Source organism: Trachurus japonicus, chromosome 4 (assembly GCF_045865225.1).
Source record: "Trachurus japonicus isolate A0001 chromosome 4, Traja_1.0".
NCBI lineage: Eukaryota > Metazoa > Chordata > Actinopteri > Carangiformes > Carangidae > Trachurus > Trachurus japonicus.
The window spans coordinates 8,794,324-8,809,213 of NC_140910.1; the positions used below are offsets into that span (position 1 = coordinate 8,794,324).

General features: G+C 41.7%; 3 protein-coding genes across 5 annotated transcripts in view; all 3 read left to right on the plus strand.

The window, feature by feature from the left end:
- Positions 1-934: 934 nt before the first annotated feature.
- Positions 935-8,440, plus strand: scinla (scinderin like a). The gene is made up of 17 exons (XM_085773790.1): positions 935-995; positions 1,887-2,079; positions 2,196-2,350; positions 2,950-3,111; positions 3,214-3,363; positions 3,528-3,617; positions 3,726-3,858; positions 4,070-4,158; positions 4,255-4,470; positions 4,562-4,695; positions 5,463-5,553; positions 5,949-6,119; positions 6,216-6,390; positions 6,472-6,587; positions 7,364-7,441; positions 7,534-7,594; positions 7,680-8,440. The coding sequence occupies exons 2-17, from the start codon at positions 1,899-1,901 to the stop codon at positions 7,850-7,852; spliced, it is 2,175 nt and encodes a 724-aa protein (XP_085629916.1). The 5' UTR covers positions 935-995; positions 1,887-1,898; the 3' UTR covers positions 7,853-8,440.
- An 84-nt stretch (positions 8,441-8,524) lies between these two features.
- LOC146988449 (retinol dehydrogenase 8) lies at positions 8,525-12,024 on the plus strand. The gene is made up of 6 exons (XM_085773791.1): positions 8,525-8,742; positions 9,673-9,834; positions 9,993-10,172; positions 10,255-10,348; positions 11,369-11,552; positions 11,662-12,024. Exons 1-6 carry the CDS (start codon positions 8,646-8,648, stop codon positions 11,923-11,925), a joined length of 981 nt encoding a protein of 326 aa, XP_085629917.1. The 5' UTR covers positions 8,525-8,645; the 3' UTR covers positions 11,926-12,024.
- A 2,220-nt stretch (positions 12,025-14,244) lies between these two features.
- Positions 14,245-14,890, plus strand: part of mcf2l2 (MCF.2 cell line derived transforming sequence-like 2) — a 116,753-nt gene continuing 116,107 nt past the window's right edge. For 2 of the 3 annotated variants that reach the window (XM_085773812.1, XM_085773803.1), the window contains exon 1: positions 14,245-14,450. In XM_085773812.1, the coding sequence (XP_085629938.1) occupies positions 14,372-14,450 (79 nt within the window). In that variant the 5' untranslated portion in view covers positions 14,245-14,371. The remainder of the gene's footprint in view (positions 14,451-14,890) is intronic. The other variant, XM_085773805.1, reaches the window with a different exon arrangement.

Below are 14,890 nucleotides of genomic sequence, written 5' to 3' on the forward strand. Positions count from 1 at the left end.
CTGGAACACAGCATTAGCCAAAACGACCGGATCACTTACTTCTGCTTTAAGCATCAAAAACAGTATAAATTTCACATTTACAGAACCTACTGAGACCAAAATAAGCACTAATTGACTGTAAAACTCATAGGATAAAAACCTTGCTATGACACAAAGAGCTAAAGGCCGTATTTGACCAACACCACGATAAACACAACAACTAGTATTACGCAAATGTTAGAGATGTGGACATGCTTTTTCAAGTTGGATGGCATTTTTTTTTATGATAGGTCTGCTCCAATATTAAAATGAAAGTCTGTCCTTATTTCTAAAGCTTTAAATAGGCTACTGACTTCAGATGAGATCAGATAAACTTTTATCTCTGGTGAAGATTCTGATGCCTCATCTTTAATTAAAGTAGCATTGTTAAGACACTTGACAGGTGTCATGACTGACAGTGGAGGAGCTGGCTCTGACTGGTTTTTCTTTATCACATTTTCAGAATAATATAAAGAGTCAGACAAAGATCATTCATTAAGTTGAATAAGTGCTGCTTCAAAGTCATAGAAAAGTAGCTATATAGGAATAAAAATGTTTGTGAAGTAAAAATGAAATTAATGAAAAAGTTTCTAATGCTCAAGTAAAGTAGGCTACACATAGTCTCCTCGAAATGCGTACTTAAAACAGCACCCAAGGAAAAGTAGCTCCTCTTCACACCTAGTATTATCAAGTATAGGTTATACTGGGTTTCCCTTTGCGAAAAAGCAGAATCACCTCAGGTTTATTCGGTGGTCTATTGTTTCATAACTTTTGCATATTTCCTCCGGCCGTGGCTGCGTGCAGGGAGTGAGCTGTGTGGACTTAGTGCAGTGGGCTGGGTGGGGATGGACACGCCTTCAGGTCGGAACGCGGATGTCTCTGCAGCCTATAAAACAGAGCCGAGCGCACACAGGCTGGGCGGAAAACACCAGGGAGCAGCTTCTACACACCCAACGTCTGTCCTCTGTCCTCATCAGGTAATGGGAAATTTATTGCACATTTGCATCGGTTTATTGTGTGTGTCTGCAAAATGAGTCACACACCTGAGGAACTCTGCAGATTTTCTGACAGCGTCTAAGAAATGACGTTTGTAGTCGTTTTAGCGTTTGAGAAAGTATTTGACAGCATCAAGCCTTTGCATTGATCTTATTCTTTCACTGACAGCAACTCTTTTTTTTTTAATTTAACATGTGTATTCGTTTTGAACATATTATAGATTGGGCTACATCTTATTTATGACAATGGAATAATGCATGAATAACCCCGTTTTTTTTTCTTCCTTCCAGCAATTGGATAATAGCCACAAACTGTCAGACAACAGATAACTAATATGACAACAAGATAAACAAGTGTTTCCTGTGTTTCCTGAATTTTTTTTTTATTATTTTGGCTCAAAACTCGTCAGGGTTAATTATTACATACTTTACTGCATGATACACTGTCTTTGCCTGTGGGAGTGGCTCCTCCTGTCTCAAGATGCCACACCACTACTTTTCTGACAGTAGGAAAAGAGAACACTCCCTGGCACATCAGGTTATACAACTGTATGAAGAATTAATGCCAGACAAAACTAAACACAATGTAGCCTACTATTAAAAAAGGTTAGACTGCTTGAGTGAACTTTAACATGATGCGATTTTTTCTTCAGCCTAATGATAAGAAAGGTTTCCTGACCTCTGTGTCTCAATACCAAATTTGCCAACAGATTATTTTCATAAAAATAATTTGCTTGTATTTGTGCTTGAAAACTATAAGTTTCTGTCTATCAAGAAATCTATTCGACTTATCTTTTCAGCCCAAAATGAAACTGTCACGTGAGGTTAGTTTTTGTCCTGCTGAGTTGTTCATGAGGATGTGTCTCCTCTCAGGTCCTGAGCACCATGGCATACCACAAAGAGTTTGAGAATGCAGGGAAGAAAGCCGGTCTGCAGGTGTGGCGGGTGGAAAAGATGGATTTGAAACCTGTCCCCTCTGAACTCCATGGGAACTTTTTCACCGGAGACTCTTACATCGTGCTTTACACCACCTCTCCCCCCTCTTACAACGTTCACTCCTGGATTGGTATTTCTCACTGGCTTATTACTGAATATTCCCCATTTGTCTGCCTGTGTTCTCTTGTTTAATCAAAATGCATGCTTTGCTTTGTGTTTTCTTTTCCACTATCTGCCGTACCACAGGTGCTGAAGCTTCCCAGGATGAGAGGGGAGCTGCTGCCATCTTTATGACCCAGCTGGATGATTTCCTGGGAGGAGCCCCAAGGCAGTTCCAAGAGTTCCAGAACCAAGAGTCACTCACTTTTCTGGGCTACTTCAAGTCTGGTATCAAATACAAGGTGAAATGTGATGAATGTGTGCTGTTTTTGACATATCGTTTAAAATATATTTTCTTTTCTTTTTTTCCAAAAAGCTAGAGAAATGCATTCACTTCTTTGTATCAGACAACAAAAAGCAAATGAGTGACTAATTGAAACTGATGCAATCATCCCGGCTAAATTGCCTGTTTAAAGCCTACTTTGTGTTTATAAGGGAAGTGGAACTGTTTAGAGCAGTGGTTGGTTGCTCCCTCAGGGTTTCCGCTGAGGGTTGCCATGGAGAGTTTGATCCAGTAAACATGCTGAGCAGGAACATGTTTGCTAATGCCAAAGCACCAAGGAGCTGCAGATGTTTTGACCTGAAATAGTCCACTGGACAACAGACAAGCCTGTCTTTGTGTTTTAGTAGTTGCAGGAATATCCTTCTCTGAGTTTAAAAAGGAATCTCTTATATTCTCTCATGCTTTCTTTTGTTGAAAGTCCTTGTTAGTGCTTGCTTCAAACATGAGTGGTATTCATCTAATCTAATCTTTCATTTTGGTAAAAAAAAGCAAATAACCGCACAGCTGTAGTTGAATAGTTCTAATGCTTTGCCCAACTTGACCTTACTGCTGTCACAGAAAGGTGGAGTCGCCTCAGGCTTCAAACACGTGGTCACCAACGAGGCCAACGTGAAGCGCTTGCTGCACGTTAAAGGACGCCGGATGATCAGGGCCACAGAGGTGGACTTGTCCTGGGCCAGCTTCAACAGAGGAGATTGCTTCATCATTGACTTGGGAAAGGTGATCCATCTAGAATTGGGATAGGACACCAAAAATATGTCGGACTGTGTTTTCCTGTATAACTAAACATGTTCTCCTCTGTTCCCCACTGCAAAATGTCAGAACATCTACCACTGGTCTGGCGGTGAGAGCAATCGCTTTGAACGGCTGAAAACCACCGAGCTGGCCATCGACATCCGTGACAATGAACGAAGAGGCCGCGCTGAATTACACATTATTGATGAAGGCTCCGAGCCAGAAGAAGTCATCAAAGTGAGCTTTTTACTTGACTTTTCTTTAGCAAAAAAAAAAAGAACAAGAACTTGTATTTGGGTAACCTCTGGATGTGTTTGGGACTGTGACTGTGTGAAAGAATTTATCTGACTCATTTGCCTGTCAGGAAGGATGTTGCCAATGTCGTCTTTGTTTATTTCTAGGTGCTTGGAGCCAAGCCCAGCCTCCCACCAGGAAGCTCAGATGATGTATCTGTTGATAAGAAGAACAAGAACCAGGCATCTCTCTATTTGGTAAATACACACAAATATTCAGCATTAAAATCAAGCCCTGTGAATAGAGTTTACTTAAGTCTGTAAAATATTTAGAAGGTGCTTTGATCTATCCATCTCCCTTTGTAGATCTCCGATGCTGCTGGCTCCATGAAGACATCTATGGTGGCAGATAAAACCCCATTCAAACAAGACATGCTCTCCAACAGCGATTGCTACATCTTGGACAACAGAGGAGACAATAAGATATTTGTCTGGAAAGGTAGACACAGATCTCTGTTTATTTCTGTGACCTTTTGCTCCTTGGATACGCTCTGTCTAGTTTATTTACCTATATGCCCAATTTTATCATAGCAACATGTCCTTAGTCAGTGACTTTTGCTCCCTCTGCAGCTGAGAATGAGTCATTCATAGATTTTACCAGAGCTTGTTTGGAAAGTCTCTAACCACATGTGCCACACCCTAAATTGCAGGAAAGAATGCCAATGCTGATGAGCGCAAAGCAGCACTGACTGCTGCCAACAAGTTCATCAGAGAGAAGAATTACCCCCAAAATACTCAGGTGACGTGGTCACATAGTGAAAACTTTCAGGTCTTTACCCTTCCTTGTTTTGCTGTTAATATTTATGCTTGCACTTCTGCTCCTTTCTGAGTACAGGTCCAGGTAATGCCAGCAGGGGGCGAGACCACCCTGTTCAAGCAGTTCTTCTTCAACTGGCTGGACAAGGATGAGACCACAGGCCCAAGTAAGGCCTACGCCATCGGACGCATCGCCCAGGTGGAGCAAATCCCCTTTGATTCCTCCAGCCTCCACAGCAACAAGATCATGGCTGCCCAGCATGGCATGGTTGATGACGGCTCTGGGAAAGTCCAGGTATGGCGACTGACTGGCCTGATGCACTCATGCTTCATATGCACATCTTGAAATGTCAGGGTAGATGTGATGGATCTGGGTGTGTTTGCAGATTTGGCGTGTGGAGGGCGGTGACAAAGTCCCTGTGGACCCTTCCACCTATGGACAGTTCTTTGGAGGTGACTGCTACCTGGTGCTGTACTCCTACAACACAGGAGGCAGGATGAGGCACATCATCTACACTTGGTGGGTGCCCTTCTTCACCAAGACCATGTTTATTTGTCAGTGACCTGGAGCAAGTATTTGTTGTTGGCTGACCCCATTTTTATTCTGGAAATTACACCATATTGGCACAACATAAACTAAATGATAAATTTAAATTTAACACCAGATAAGACAGGACTCTGTGAGGTTATACCTGGGGGAAAGTGAGCTAAATGGAAACACACCAACATTGTAATTTCTTTCTTTCTTTTTTTTTTTTTAACCATATGTTTAGAATACAAAATAATCCCAATGGTCATAGTCTTGGTATATATCAACGTTTGCTAATTAACACCTAACATAAGGTGCTGCTGAGGCTGATGGGAAGAGTGTTAGTTTTACAGATAGTCAGTCATGAGCCAAAAACAGCTGACAGCCTGATGATGGTGTGAAATGAAAAGTCAGGATCACAAATTTTATTTCAGTAGAAGCTGGGGTAGACCTTGGGCACTAAAGGGAAATTTAAGAGATTACAAGTACTGTAGGAGTCTTCCTCTGTGGACCATGAAGGTCTAGTGTACCAGATTACATGGCAATCTATGAAATAGTTGCTGCAATATTCATATACAAAAGTGTTGGATGGATAAAGCACGTTTTTGACAGAGCCAGTAGCAATAGCATGGCTAAAAATTGTCATCTAGACAATAAAAAACATGTTTTTGTGTTGTTTGTTTGGATAGATTTTATATTACAAAGGACATTTGGTGTGGAGCTTGTTTGAGTGATGAATGTGGCTTTGCTGTCTTTAGGCAGGGGCAGAAGTGCAGTCAGGATGAACTGGCTGCTTCTGCCTTTCTCACCGTCAAGTTGGATGATTCCATGGGTGGAGTGGCCACACAGGTGAGATATAGTACTGGCTAAAATAAATACTATGGTTTTGCTTAGAGAAATGCTTAGAGATGTTCAACCTCTTGAGAAGCATTTGGAAAGAGATGACCACTCTCATGTCTATGACTATATTCACTTTGCATTATCAGCTAGCCTGGAGTTGATTGATAATTTTGAGCTGTTGTGGTGCTGGTGATGGGCCAAGCGAGGCTAAATCTTTCTCTGTTCTAAGCTTAGCTCAGCTAGCTGACCACCTGCTGGCTGTACAGTAGCTTCATATTTAATGGGCAGGCATGAAGTTGCTATCAATTTTAGACTAACTCTTTGCAGGAAAGAAGCAAGAAAGTTCCTTTAGTGGGTTCTCCTGTGTCACACATGTTGGTTGAGATGCTGCTGTGTTTCTCCAGGTTCGTGTCACTCAGGGCCAAGAACCTGCTCATCTTGTGAGCCTGTTTAAGGACAAGCCTTTGGTCATCCACCTGGGTGGGACATGCCGTCATTGTGGTGATACCAAACCTGCCAGCACACGGCTCTTCCACATCCGCCAGAGCTCCACCAAAGCAACACGGGCTGTTGAGGTCAGCTTCGCTTTCCAGCCTCAAAATGTAGAATCTAACACGCGATAATGAACAATTCACACCATGTCTTCCCCTCTTTGTTTCTCATTCGCACAGGTTGTGCCCACCGCCTCCTCTCTGAACACCAATGATATTTTCGTGCTGAAGTCACCCAGCGCCTTGGCTCTGTGGGTCGGAAAGGGAGCAAATCCAGAGGAGATGGCAGCAGCTAAATATGTTGCCAGCCTGCTCGGAGGAGCCGCCACTCAGGTGGAAGAGACCAAGGAGCCAGGTGAGTAAGAGCTCTTCCTCTCTGTGTTTATAACAATAAAATAGTTCCTTTGGAAAACTGTCATTTTCTTCTCATCGTCAGCTGATTTCTGGGCCGCACTTGGTGGGAAGAAGGACTATCAGACCTCCAGGACCCTGCAGAAAACACTCAGGGCTCCTCGGCTGTTTGGCTGCTCAAACAAGACAGGCAGGCTGGTTGTAAGTATTTCATTTTTTATCTTTTCTGATTTGAAAAAACAAATTACCAGAATAAACAGAAGGAAAAGTCCGCACACTCCAGCTCCCTTTTCAGTGCATTTATTTAGCACATCCAACAAGCAACATTTTGAGCCACATGCTCTTCTTCAGGCTTCAGGGGGTCACATGATGGGTCATATGGTTGGAGAGAAAAAAAATCAATTATAAAATATACAAATAACAAAATAATTCAGTGAACAACCACACAAAGTACCCGTGATGATAAAAAATAAACAAAGTAAATACTAGAAAAGAAAGAAATCTTGCCATAACCAGAAGGTGGTTGCAACTAGATCCTCCAACATTGATCCAGTGGCACGGGATCATTCACGAAATTTACTGTATGAAGAGACTTACTTTTGTTTTAAGACTTCAGTTGGAGAAGTGTATGGAACGCTGGGAAAAATGGATTGAATATGCACCTTGAATAGTGTGACATTTGACTGTGATGTATGTGTATGTATGTATGTGTAATAGAATATTTTGATTTTGACTGTACCACCCATGATGATCTCATGTTCTTTGTACATGTAGATAAATAAAAAGGAAAAAAAAGAAAAAGAACAGAAATAAATCTTCTATACTAGACATTTGAAGAACATCAGGTTGTATGGCCATCATACTTTTAATTGACTAGATAGAGGTGTCTCCATGAGGATTTTTTTTTTTTTTTTTTACAATAATGTTTGTTTCAACCTAATAAAATGGCCACTGTTAATGTGTATTACTAACTTTAGGCAGAGGAGGTGCCAGGGGAGTTCACACAGCTCGATCTGGCAACCGATGATGTCATGATTCTGGACACCTGGGATCAGGTACGATGTCTTTACTTTTATGAAATCTGTCAGTCTCGGTTCTCTCAGATGTTGGTAACCGACTCATCCTCAAATGGTGTGTCTCCCACCAGATCTTCGTTTGGGTTGGAGAGGAGGCCAATGAGGTTGAGAAAAGTGGATCTCTCAAGATTGGTAAGATAAACAGAGTTATTAGACATGAGGAGAAATGACAGAAAGATGTCCTAGTTCACAAATGCATTCTTGTTTGCCTTTTCAGCCCAAGACTACGTGAACTCTGACCCCTCTGGACGTCGTGGTACCCCCATCAGCACCATTAAGCAGAAGGAGGAGCCTCTGTCCTTCTCTGGCTGGTTCCACGCATGGGACCCCAAGATGTGGGACAGAGATTTTATGCAGCGCATGCAGGAGCATATCAAGAAGCATCATTAGTCATTCATAGAAAAGTACAAAGCGACAGCCAAAAAGAGTGAATCCCTCCTGAAAAATGTTTGTCTATGTTGGTTTGGATTTCAAAGTAGTGTAGCTGGATGGCAGCTTGGAGCTACATTGAGCTTTGGCAGATTTGATATCCCATTTTGCAAAGCAGATGTAATTAGCATCTCTGAGACTGTTTTTTTAAGCAACTCAAAAGTCAGAAATAACATTTTCACTGTCATAGAAGCAAGATACAATAGTTCCACCCTCACACAATCTATGATACAGTATATCGTTGCAGCTTGTTTTTATTCTTTCTTTCACATGCATTAAAGCAATAAATGTGTTAAAGTCGTGTGCTTGTAACAAAAAAGTATACATTTTCTCACAGAAGAAAAGAATCTTTTACAACCTTGTTTGCCAAGTTGAATTTGCCAAGTAATGCTGAGTTTGAATAAAAGTACCATCTTTTTTGAAAGAATCCTTTTCTGACCTGTTTTTATTGAAACCAGAACTGGCTTTCGGGCTTCTGTTGTCGGCTCTTTGACAACATTTTTCAGATCTCCCACTTCACTGCAACAATAAACTTGTTATGATTAGTCTAAATCCTCACTCCTCATGAGCACTATGTGCAGGCTACGCTCAATGGTAATCTCCAGGCCATGTGCACAAGGCTTCTGCTGAGTTGCAGACCTGTGGATTAAGGAATGGGCTTTAAAAGTGCCTTCACTTCACCTATTACTGCTCCTCTATTGTCCTCTTTCATTCTCTGCTGCTGGATTTGCAAGACAAACACTAACCGGGCACAATGAACCAGAAGGTGGTACTCATCACTGGCTGCTCCTCCGGGATCGGCCTGGCCTTGGCTGTCCGCATCGCAAAAGATGAGAAGAAGAGGTTCATGGGTAAATTTTCCATCTTTTGCTTTGTTGAAACTTGCTGAGGTTGACAATGTTTTTCTGAAACTTCACAACCGATATTCAAACGGACAGATGAGTGAACATCAAACGAATTGAAAGACCGATCTTTAAGGAGTGTGTATTGCACAAGTATCAAATTGTTATTGCTGTGAAATACCTTTAAGGGGGATGGAAATTTTGCAGTTTAATGCATTGAAAGGCTTTGACAATTCATCTTTCCACGGAACACAGAACTGCTGCCAAGCTCATTCATTTAGTCACTGGTGGCAATAACTTAGTAGCTCTGGGTCTGGAGTGGCTGTAATTTATTTTGGTGCAGTTTATGTCTGCATGTTTGTTAAGCTTCAGAAATGACATCACTTTTTTTTTTTAAATTCAGCCTTAGTGTAGATAAAAGTTGGGATGTGTTGGCAATATTTGTAGATGTGTGAAGGTTCAGCTTCTGTCCACAGTCCCTCATCTAATCCATGTTTAATGAAAAACACAAAAGTTGAAGAATCACACCAAACAAGTGACTTGAACACGATGCGATTTTGCATATGTCTGCACAGGTAACTCTTCATCAAGAGCTATATTTCCATCATGAACAAGTGAAGAAAGACTGATGTGTTGAAGTGTTTGTTTTAAGTGACATATTCTACATTTTCAATGGAGACATTTTCTCTGAAAGAAATAGTCCGACAGTCTGTGATGCAGTGCACTGGAGTTTAAGAACTGTCATTTCTCAGTGCTTTGAATGCTATAACTAAACTTTATCAGTTCCATTGTGTTGGTGGGCAACTGACCATGAGCACTAAGAAAATATGTGATAAATTTGTGACAACAGATGCAAGGTCATTATCTTCACCAGCAGCTCTGCATCCAAATAGCCTAAATAACAAAATATCTGCCTCAATTTGATTTTCTTTGCTGTAGTCTATGCCACCATGAGGAACCTGAGTAAGGGTGACGCCCTGGTTGAAGCAGCAGGCCGGACTCTGGGCAGGACTCTGGAGATCAAACAGCTAGATGTCTGTGATGAGAACTCCATCAAAGCCTGTGTGGACAGCCTGCCTGAGCGCAGGGTGGACATCCTCAGTATGTAGACACCATCTGGTTCACTGTATTCAGAAACACTACTAGTTCCTTACCTGCCTCACAGCTTTCAGTGATTAATCCATTGTGACTATCACATTACAATACATTCTGTACATACCTACTGGACATGTCTTGCTGTGCTTGACTTTCTTTCACAGTAAGTAATGCTGGGATGGGTTTGATTGGACCTATCGAGTGTCAGTCGATCGATGAGATGAGGAATGTCATGGACACCAACTTCTTTGGGCTTGTGCGGTTGCTGAAGGAAACCCTGCCTGACATGAAGAGGAGGAAAAAAGGCCATATCGTGGTCATTAGCAGTGTCATGGGTATCCAGGGTAAATATAGTTCCACCTGTTCATCATCAGAGCCAGTTATAGTGACAATACAATGTCCTAACTCTGTCTTTCTCTGCCTCAGGGATTCTATTCAACGATGTCTATGCAGCATCCAAGTTTGCTGTGGAAGGCTTTTGTGAAAGCTTGGCAGTACAAGCCCTGAGATTTAATCTCAAGTAAGATACAGATGTTTTATAGGGCTTCTGTAGAGACATGTATCTTAATATTTCATTCTGTAGTGTTTTATTTGGTGAGAGTCAAATTATGCTCACAAAATTATGGTCATTAAAGGATTAGGTAAGGAAAAAAGGAGACCGCACACTAGCTCCCATGACAGTTTAATGTCACACACGTAACATTTCGGGCGTCTGATGAAGGGCTGACGCCCGAAATGTTACTCCTTTTTTCCTTACCTGTGTCTTCCTTGGTGGTCCAGCACCAAGTCTTAAGTTTTTTTGGGATGTGCATGTAGCTGCCTTTGGTCATTAAATTATTTCCTGTGTGAGCTACCATGAACATTCCTGCAAACCAGCACTTGTCCATGTGTGACACATCTGCAAACTCAATGCACAAGCACCAGCATTATCCATTGGCATCAGTGAGAGAAAAATATGCCAAAGTGAGTCACGTCACAGCACACCCTGGTTAGAGGCATGTCCCAACAGCCTTGTTCAGTAACACAATGTCAGAGGGAATGCTGCAGATAGGAGCAGAAGAACTGTATGTGCGGTGGCCCTGAGAGCTCAGAGTACTGCAACAGAAGAAGACACAAGTAGACAAAATGAAATGCAAACAACTTCACAAAAGGTGCGCTGCATATATTTAAAAAAAATAAAAGAAAAAAAAGTAAAGAAAAAAAGAAATTTCTACAAATACATACAATTAGTGTTTCCAGAAGACACAAAAACGGATTGAACCAGAATCATTTGATACTGAAAATTTTGATAAATCAAACAAACGTAAGCTACTGATTGGCCAATATTTTTTCAAACTGAAGACGTTTTTTTTTTTTAAATTTGCAGCAAGTTTGCCACATGTGTTTTAAAGTTGCTGAAGATGTTCTGATGGGATTTACCTATTTGCATTGCTCCAATACAAAGGAATGACAGTAATATAAGCTCTGAGGGTATTAGCTCTGATGGTCTCCAGTTTGTTGTTGAGATGATATGATTATAACTTGTCTTTTCTTTCCTCAGTATCAGCCTGATAGAACCAGGTCCGGTCATAACAGAGTTTGAGCGCAAGGTCTATGAGGAGGGCTTGAAGACGGACCTGAGCAAAGCTGACAAAGTGACCGCTGACATGTTCACTAACATTTACTTGAAGAACTACAAGCAAATCTTTGAAACCCTTGGCCAGTCTCCAGAGGATGTGGCAGAGGTAGAGTACTGTTCATCTAAAAACAGCCTTCAGCACATTTAATTTTATTTAAGCTTTTTCTCAACGTCTAGTTTATATATATTATATTATGTGTTTTTTTTCCTCTCAGCACACATTCAAGATCATCACAATGGACAACCCACCCTTTCGTCATCAGACCAACACTCTTTACACCCCAATGACTACACTCAAATATGCTGATCCCAATGGCGACCTGCCAATTGATACATTTTACAAGATGGTGTTTGAACATGACAAGGTCTTCAACGCTAGTCTGAACTTCCTCAAACTTCTGCGCTGGAGAAGTCGGAAAAGTTTTACCTTGGACAAGGACAAGGAGAAGGAAAAGGAGAAGGAGAAGGAAACTAACTAACACAGAGTCCATGTCTCATCTTTCTTATTTTTGTGAGTGCATGGTTTCCTGTCATTTTCCTTTACTTTGTTTTTAGCTGGAAGTCTTTGTGATGAAATGGTTAAAGACGTAAAAATAAATCAATTAATAAAGCAACAAAAATATAACAGTGAATAAGAGGTTTCTTTTCACACATGTCTTCCTGTTATAGGTTTTAAACCACACCCTGCTACTGTAACATGTACCTACCAACCATAACTGTCTTAACTCGTTAAGCCTCCAAGCCCCATATTACACAATATGTTAGTAGTGGTAAGCAAAAAAAGAAGGAGGACAACAATGTCAGCACATCAGACGAGGGATTTAGAAAGTTAAGTTGATCAAACCTCCTTCTTCAGTGGTTATATGATTGAAAAGACATTAGAAACATTTAAAAGCCTCCTTTTAAAGATATGTATTACCACATCAACCAGTTCTGTTGGTGACATATTGTGCTAGATTACACACAGACTAATCTGGGATTCAGTTGTTTGGTCTGAGTCTCACCCCCCCAAAGACTCTTAATGAAGAGCTGTTTTATTTATTTATTTAAAAAGAAAGGCTTTAATGTGCAGGCAGAAAATAAAGCACAATTGTATTTATTTAAAAATAAAACACCATGGAAGGAAATATATATTTGTAGTTCTCTATGTCAGCCACGAGATGGCGCCAAACACTAGCTGGACCACATGGCTGACCTGGGTTGTGACTGAAAGAGGAATCCTCGTAATTGAACCTGCTCACCTTACACTTACCCGTGTGACTACTGGCAATGCATGTGTTGTTTTTGCTTATTTTTAATTTTTTTTTTTTTTTTTACCAGTAACATAGTCTATGAATTGGGATTTACACCGAGCAGACTTTGGCTGAAGCTTCAGTGTTCTATAGATAATAACAGTGGGACTTGCATATATCACACACTGAATTATGTCGCGCTTTGTCTGGCAGCTGCACTGTCATGGATGCTGCATGTTTCCATTGTCTGAGCGGCCAATAATTGGCTCGTAGAGCGCACTAAGTGGCAGGGTGAGGCTGTGCACAGATGTCTGGGGTTAATGGTTGTCTCCCAGCAGCCTCCACGGTCGGTCCCAGGAGCCTTTTGGACTCGCTAAGGGATGCTGATGCCCCGCCCAGGCTTCATCAAAACAGGGAGCGGGATCAGCAGCGTGCTCACTGAAATAATGCATTTGTATTTTAAGTGACTAAAATGTGGACTGTGGTGACGTCCTGCAGTAAATTCTTGTGTTATTTCCCTCACCTTGCATCTAATAGAAAATGTGAATATTTCAGTTTGCTGATGAGCCTGTTTCAGTGGTTCCGGTCCAGCCACAGCCCAGCTCCAGGCACCAGGATTTCTCTGTAGGACCTGCCCGCCCCCACCCCATCCATCCATCCACCCAGCCTCCCCTCCGTCCCTCCGCCCTGCAGGTAGAGCAGCCCTGTGATTCGTTTCCCTCCCCGTGACTCATCTGCTTTATTATAACAAACAGAGCATCATCAAAGCAGCAATAACAGTGCTTTCCTACCCAGAGCCTGGGGACTCTTCCTGGAAGGGGAGTGACTCAGTATATATATATTTATATACTGTATATTCAGACATATGCATGGGAGCATCCTTGCCTTTTTCTATCTTTGTCATATCTTAAACACCTTTTTTGCTTTGAGGATTTTTGTGTTTTTGACTTGGACAGTAGGTGTGACTGCATCTTGAACAGGTCTGGTTGACTGTCTGTTTAGCTGATGATTTGCTGCTGATTTAAACCTTGTTACTGTGTGGCTGTTTAGGGCAGTGCCTGACTAATCTAATGGCAAACTGGCTCTTTAATGATTTTCAGACTGTTTTTCAGTAACTGCGTTTTGCTGACAGACAGGCTGACAAGGTGCTTCTTTTGTTCAATAAGTGACTGGCTGGCTGGCTGGCTGGCTGGCTGAATTACTGACTGGTCGTTATTTTCTACTTGACTGGCTCATAATTTAACTTGCTTTTTTAAATCACTGTTTATATTATTCAGTGACTGGCTGGCTGAGCTTCCTGCTTATTTATTTCCTGGCTGCCTGGCTTTCAAGCTGATTATTTTTTATTCTGAGGCTCATAATTTGGCTGAATGGCTGGGAGTAGCATCAGCATCATCAGTCACCATCACCAATAACCAATCTTAGAATTTTTGTGACTATTTGAAAACGCTGTGATGAAGCAAAGGAGAGGCATGGTGGAAATTTAAAGGAAATTTAAAAATATTTAAAAGTATTAAAAAATATATATATACAAACAAGAAGCAGCAAAGCAGAGGAGAAAACTTCGGGAGTGAGAAATTTGTATTGGAGAGAGAAAAGCAGGAGAGAGTGTGCAGGAAGGACGGGTGACCGGAGGAGGCGTGGCAGCGGAGAGAGAGAAGAGGAGGCGAGTGGATGCGACCCACACCCTGAGATGCTGTGCTGGCTGAGAGAGGACGAGATGTCGGTGCAGGAGCTACTACAGAGGGTGCAGTGTGTCATCACACATGTTGGTATGTGGTTACATTTCTCCTCTTTCCCCCTCATATTCATGCTTTCAGATGCTGCCACCTCAAGGAGCTTTTGTTTTCAAGGGTGTCTCCTCTTCGGGGAATGTAAAATGTGGAGGATTCCCTCTACTCTTTAACTGTCCTCCTGCTTTTTTGTTGTTGATGTTGTTGAAATGTTTTGGTGGAAGATGTGGGGCAAGGTTAAGTCTTCTGGAAAACCCCTGAATGGGTGGTGAATGTGATGAGAGGCAGAGCAGATGAAAGAGAGGCAGGGAATCGCCGTCCTCTCATCAGGACCGCTGAGTGAGGAGATGCTCTGCACATGGGCAGAGACAGAATGCCACCAGGATACGACAGGGGAATCTTTGAGTTGGATTAGAGTTGAGTTTTTCTGTGGTTTTACAGACACTTAAGCTGTATTTACTCTATCAGACGCTTCTCTG

Bases quoted from the DNA above. Each gene is read 5' to 3' on its own strand.
- scinla (XM_085773790.1), top strand. From the start codon at position 1,899: ATGGCATACCACAAAGAGTTTGAGAATGCAGGGAAGAAAGCCGGTCTG. The intron at 3,112-3,213 runs GTGATCCATCTA...GCAAAATGTCAG, and splicing joins TCATCATTGACTTGGGAAAG to AACATCTACCACTGGTCTGG. The intron at 6,588-7,363 runs GTAAGTATTTCA...TACTAACTTTAG, and splicing joins ACAAGACAGGCAGGCTGGTT to GCAGAGGAGGTGCCAGGGGA.
- LOC146988449 (XM_085773791.1), top strand. From the start codon at position 8,646: ATGAACCAGAAGGTGGTACTCATCACTGGCTGCTCCTCCGGGATCGGC. The intron at 10,173-10,254 runs GTAAATATAGTT...TCTCTGCCTCAG, and splicing joins CAGTGTCATGGGTATCCAGG to GGATTCTATTCAACGATGTC. The intron at 10,349-11,368 runs GTAAGATACAGA...TTCTTTCCTCAG, and splicing joins GCCCTGAGATTTAATCTCAA to TATCAGCCTGATAGAACCAG.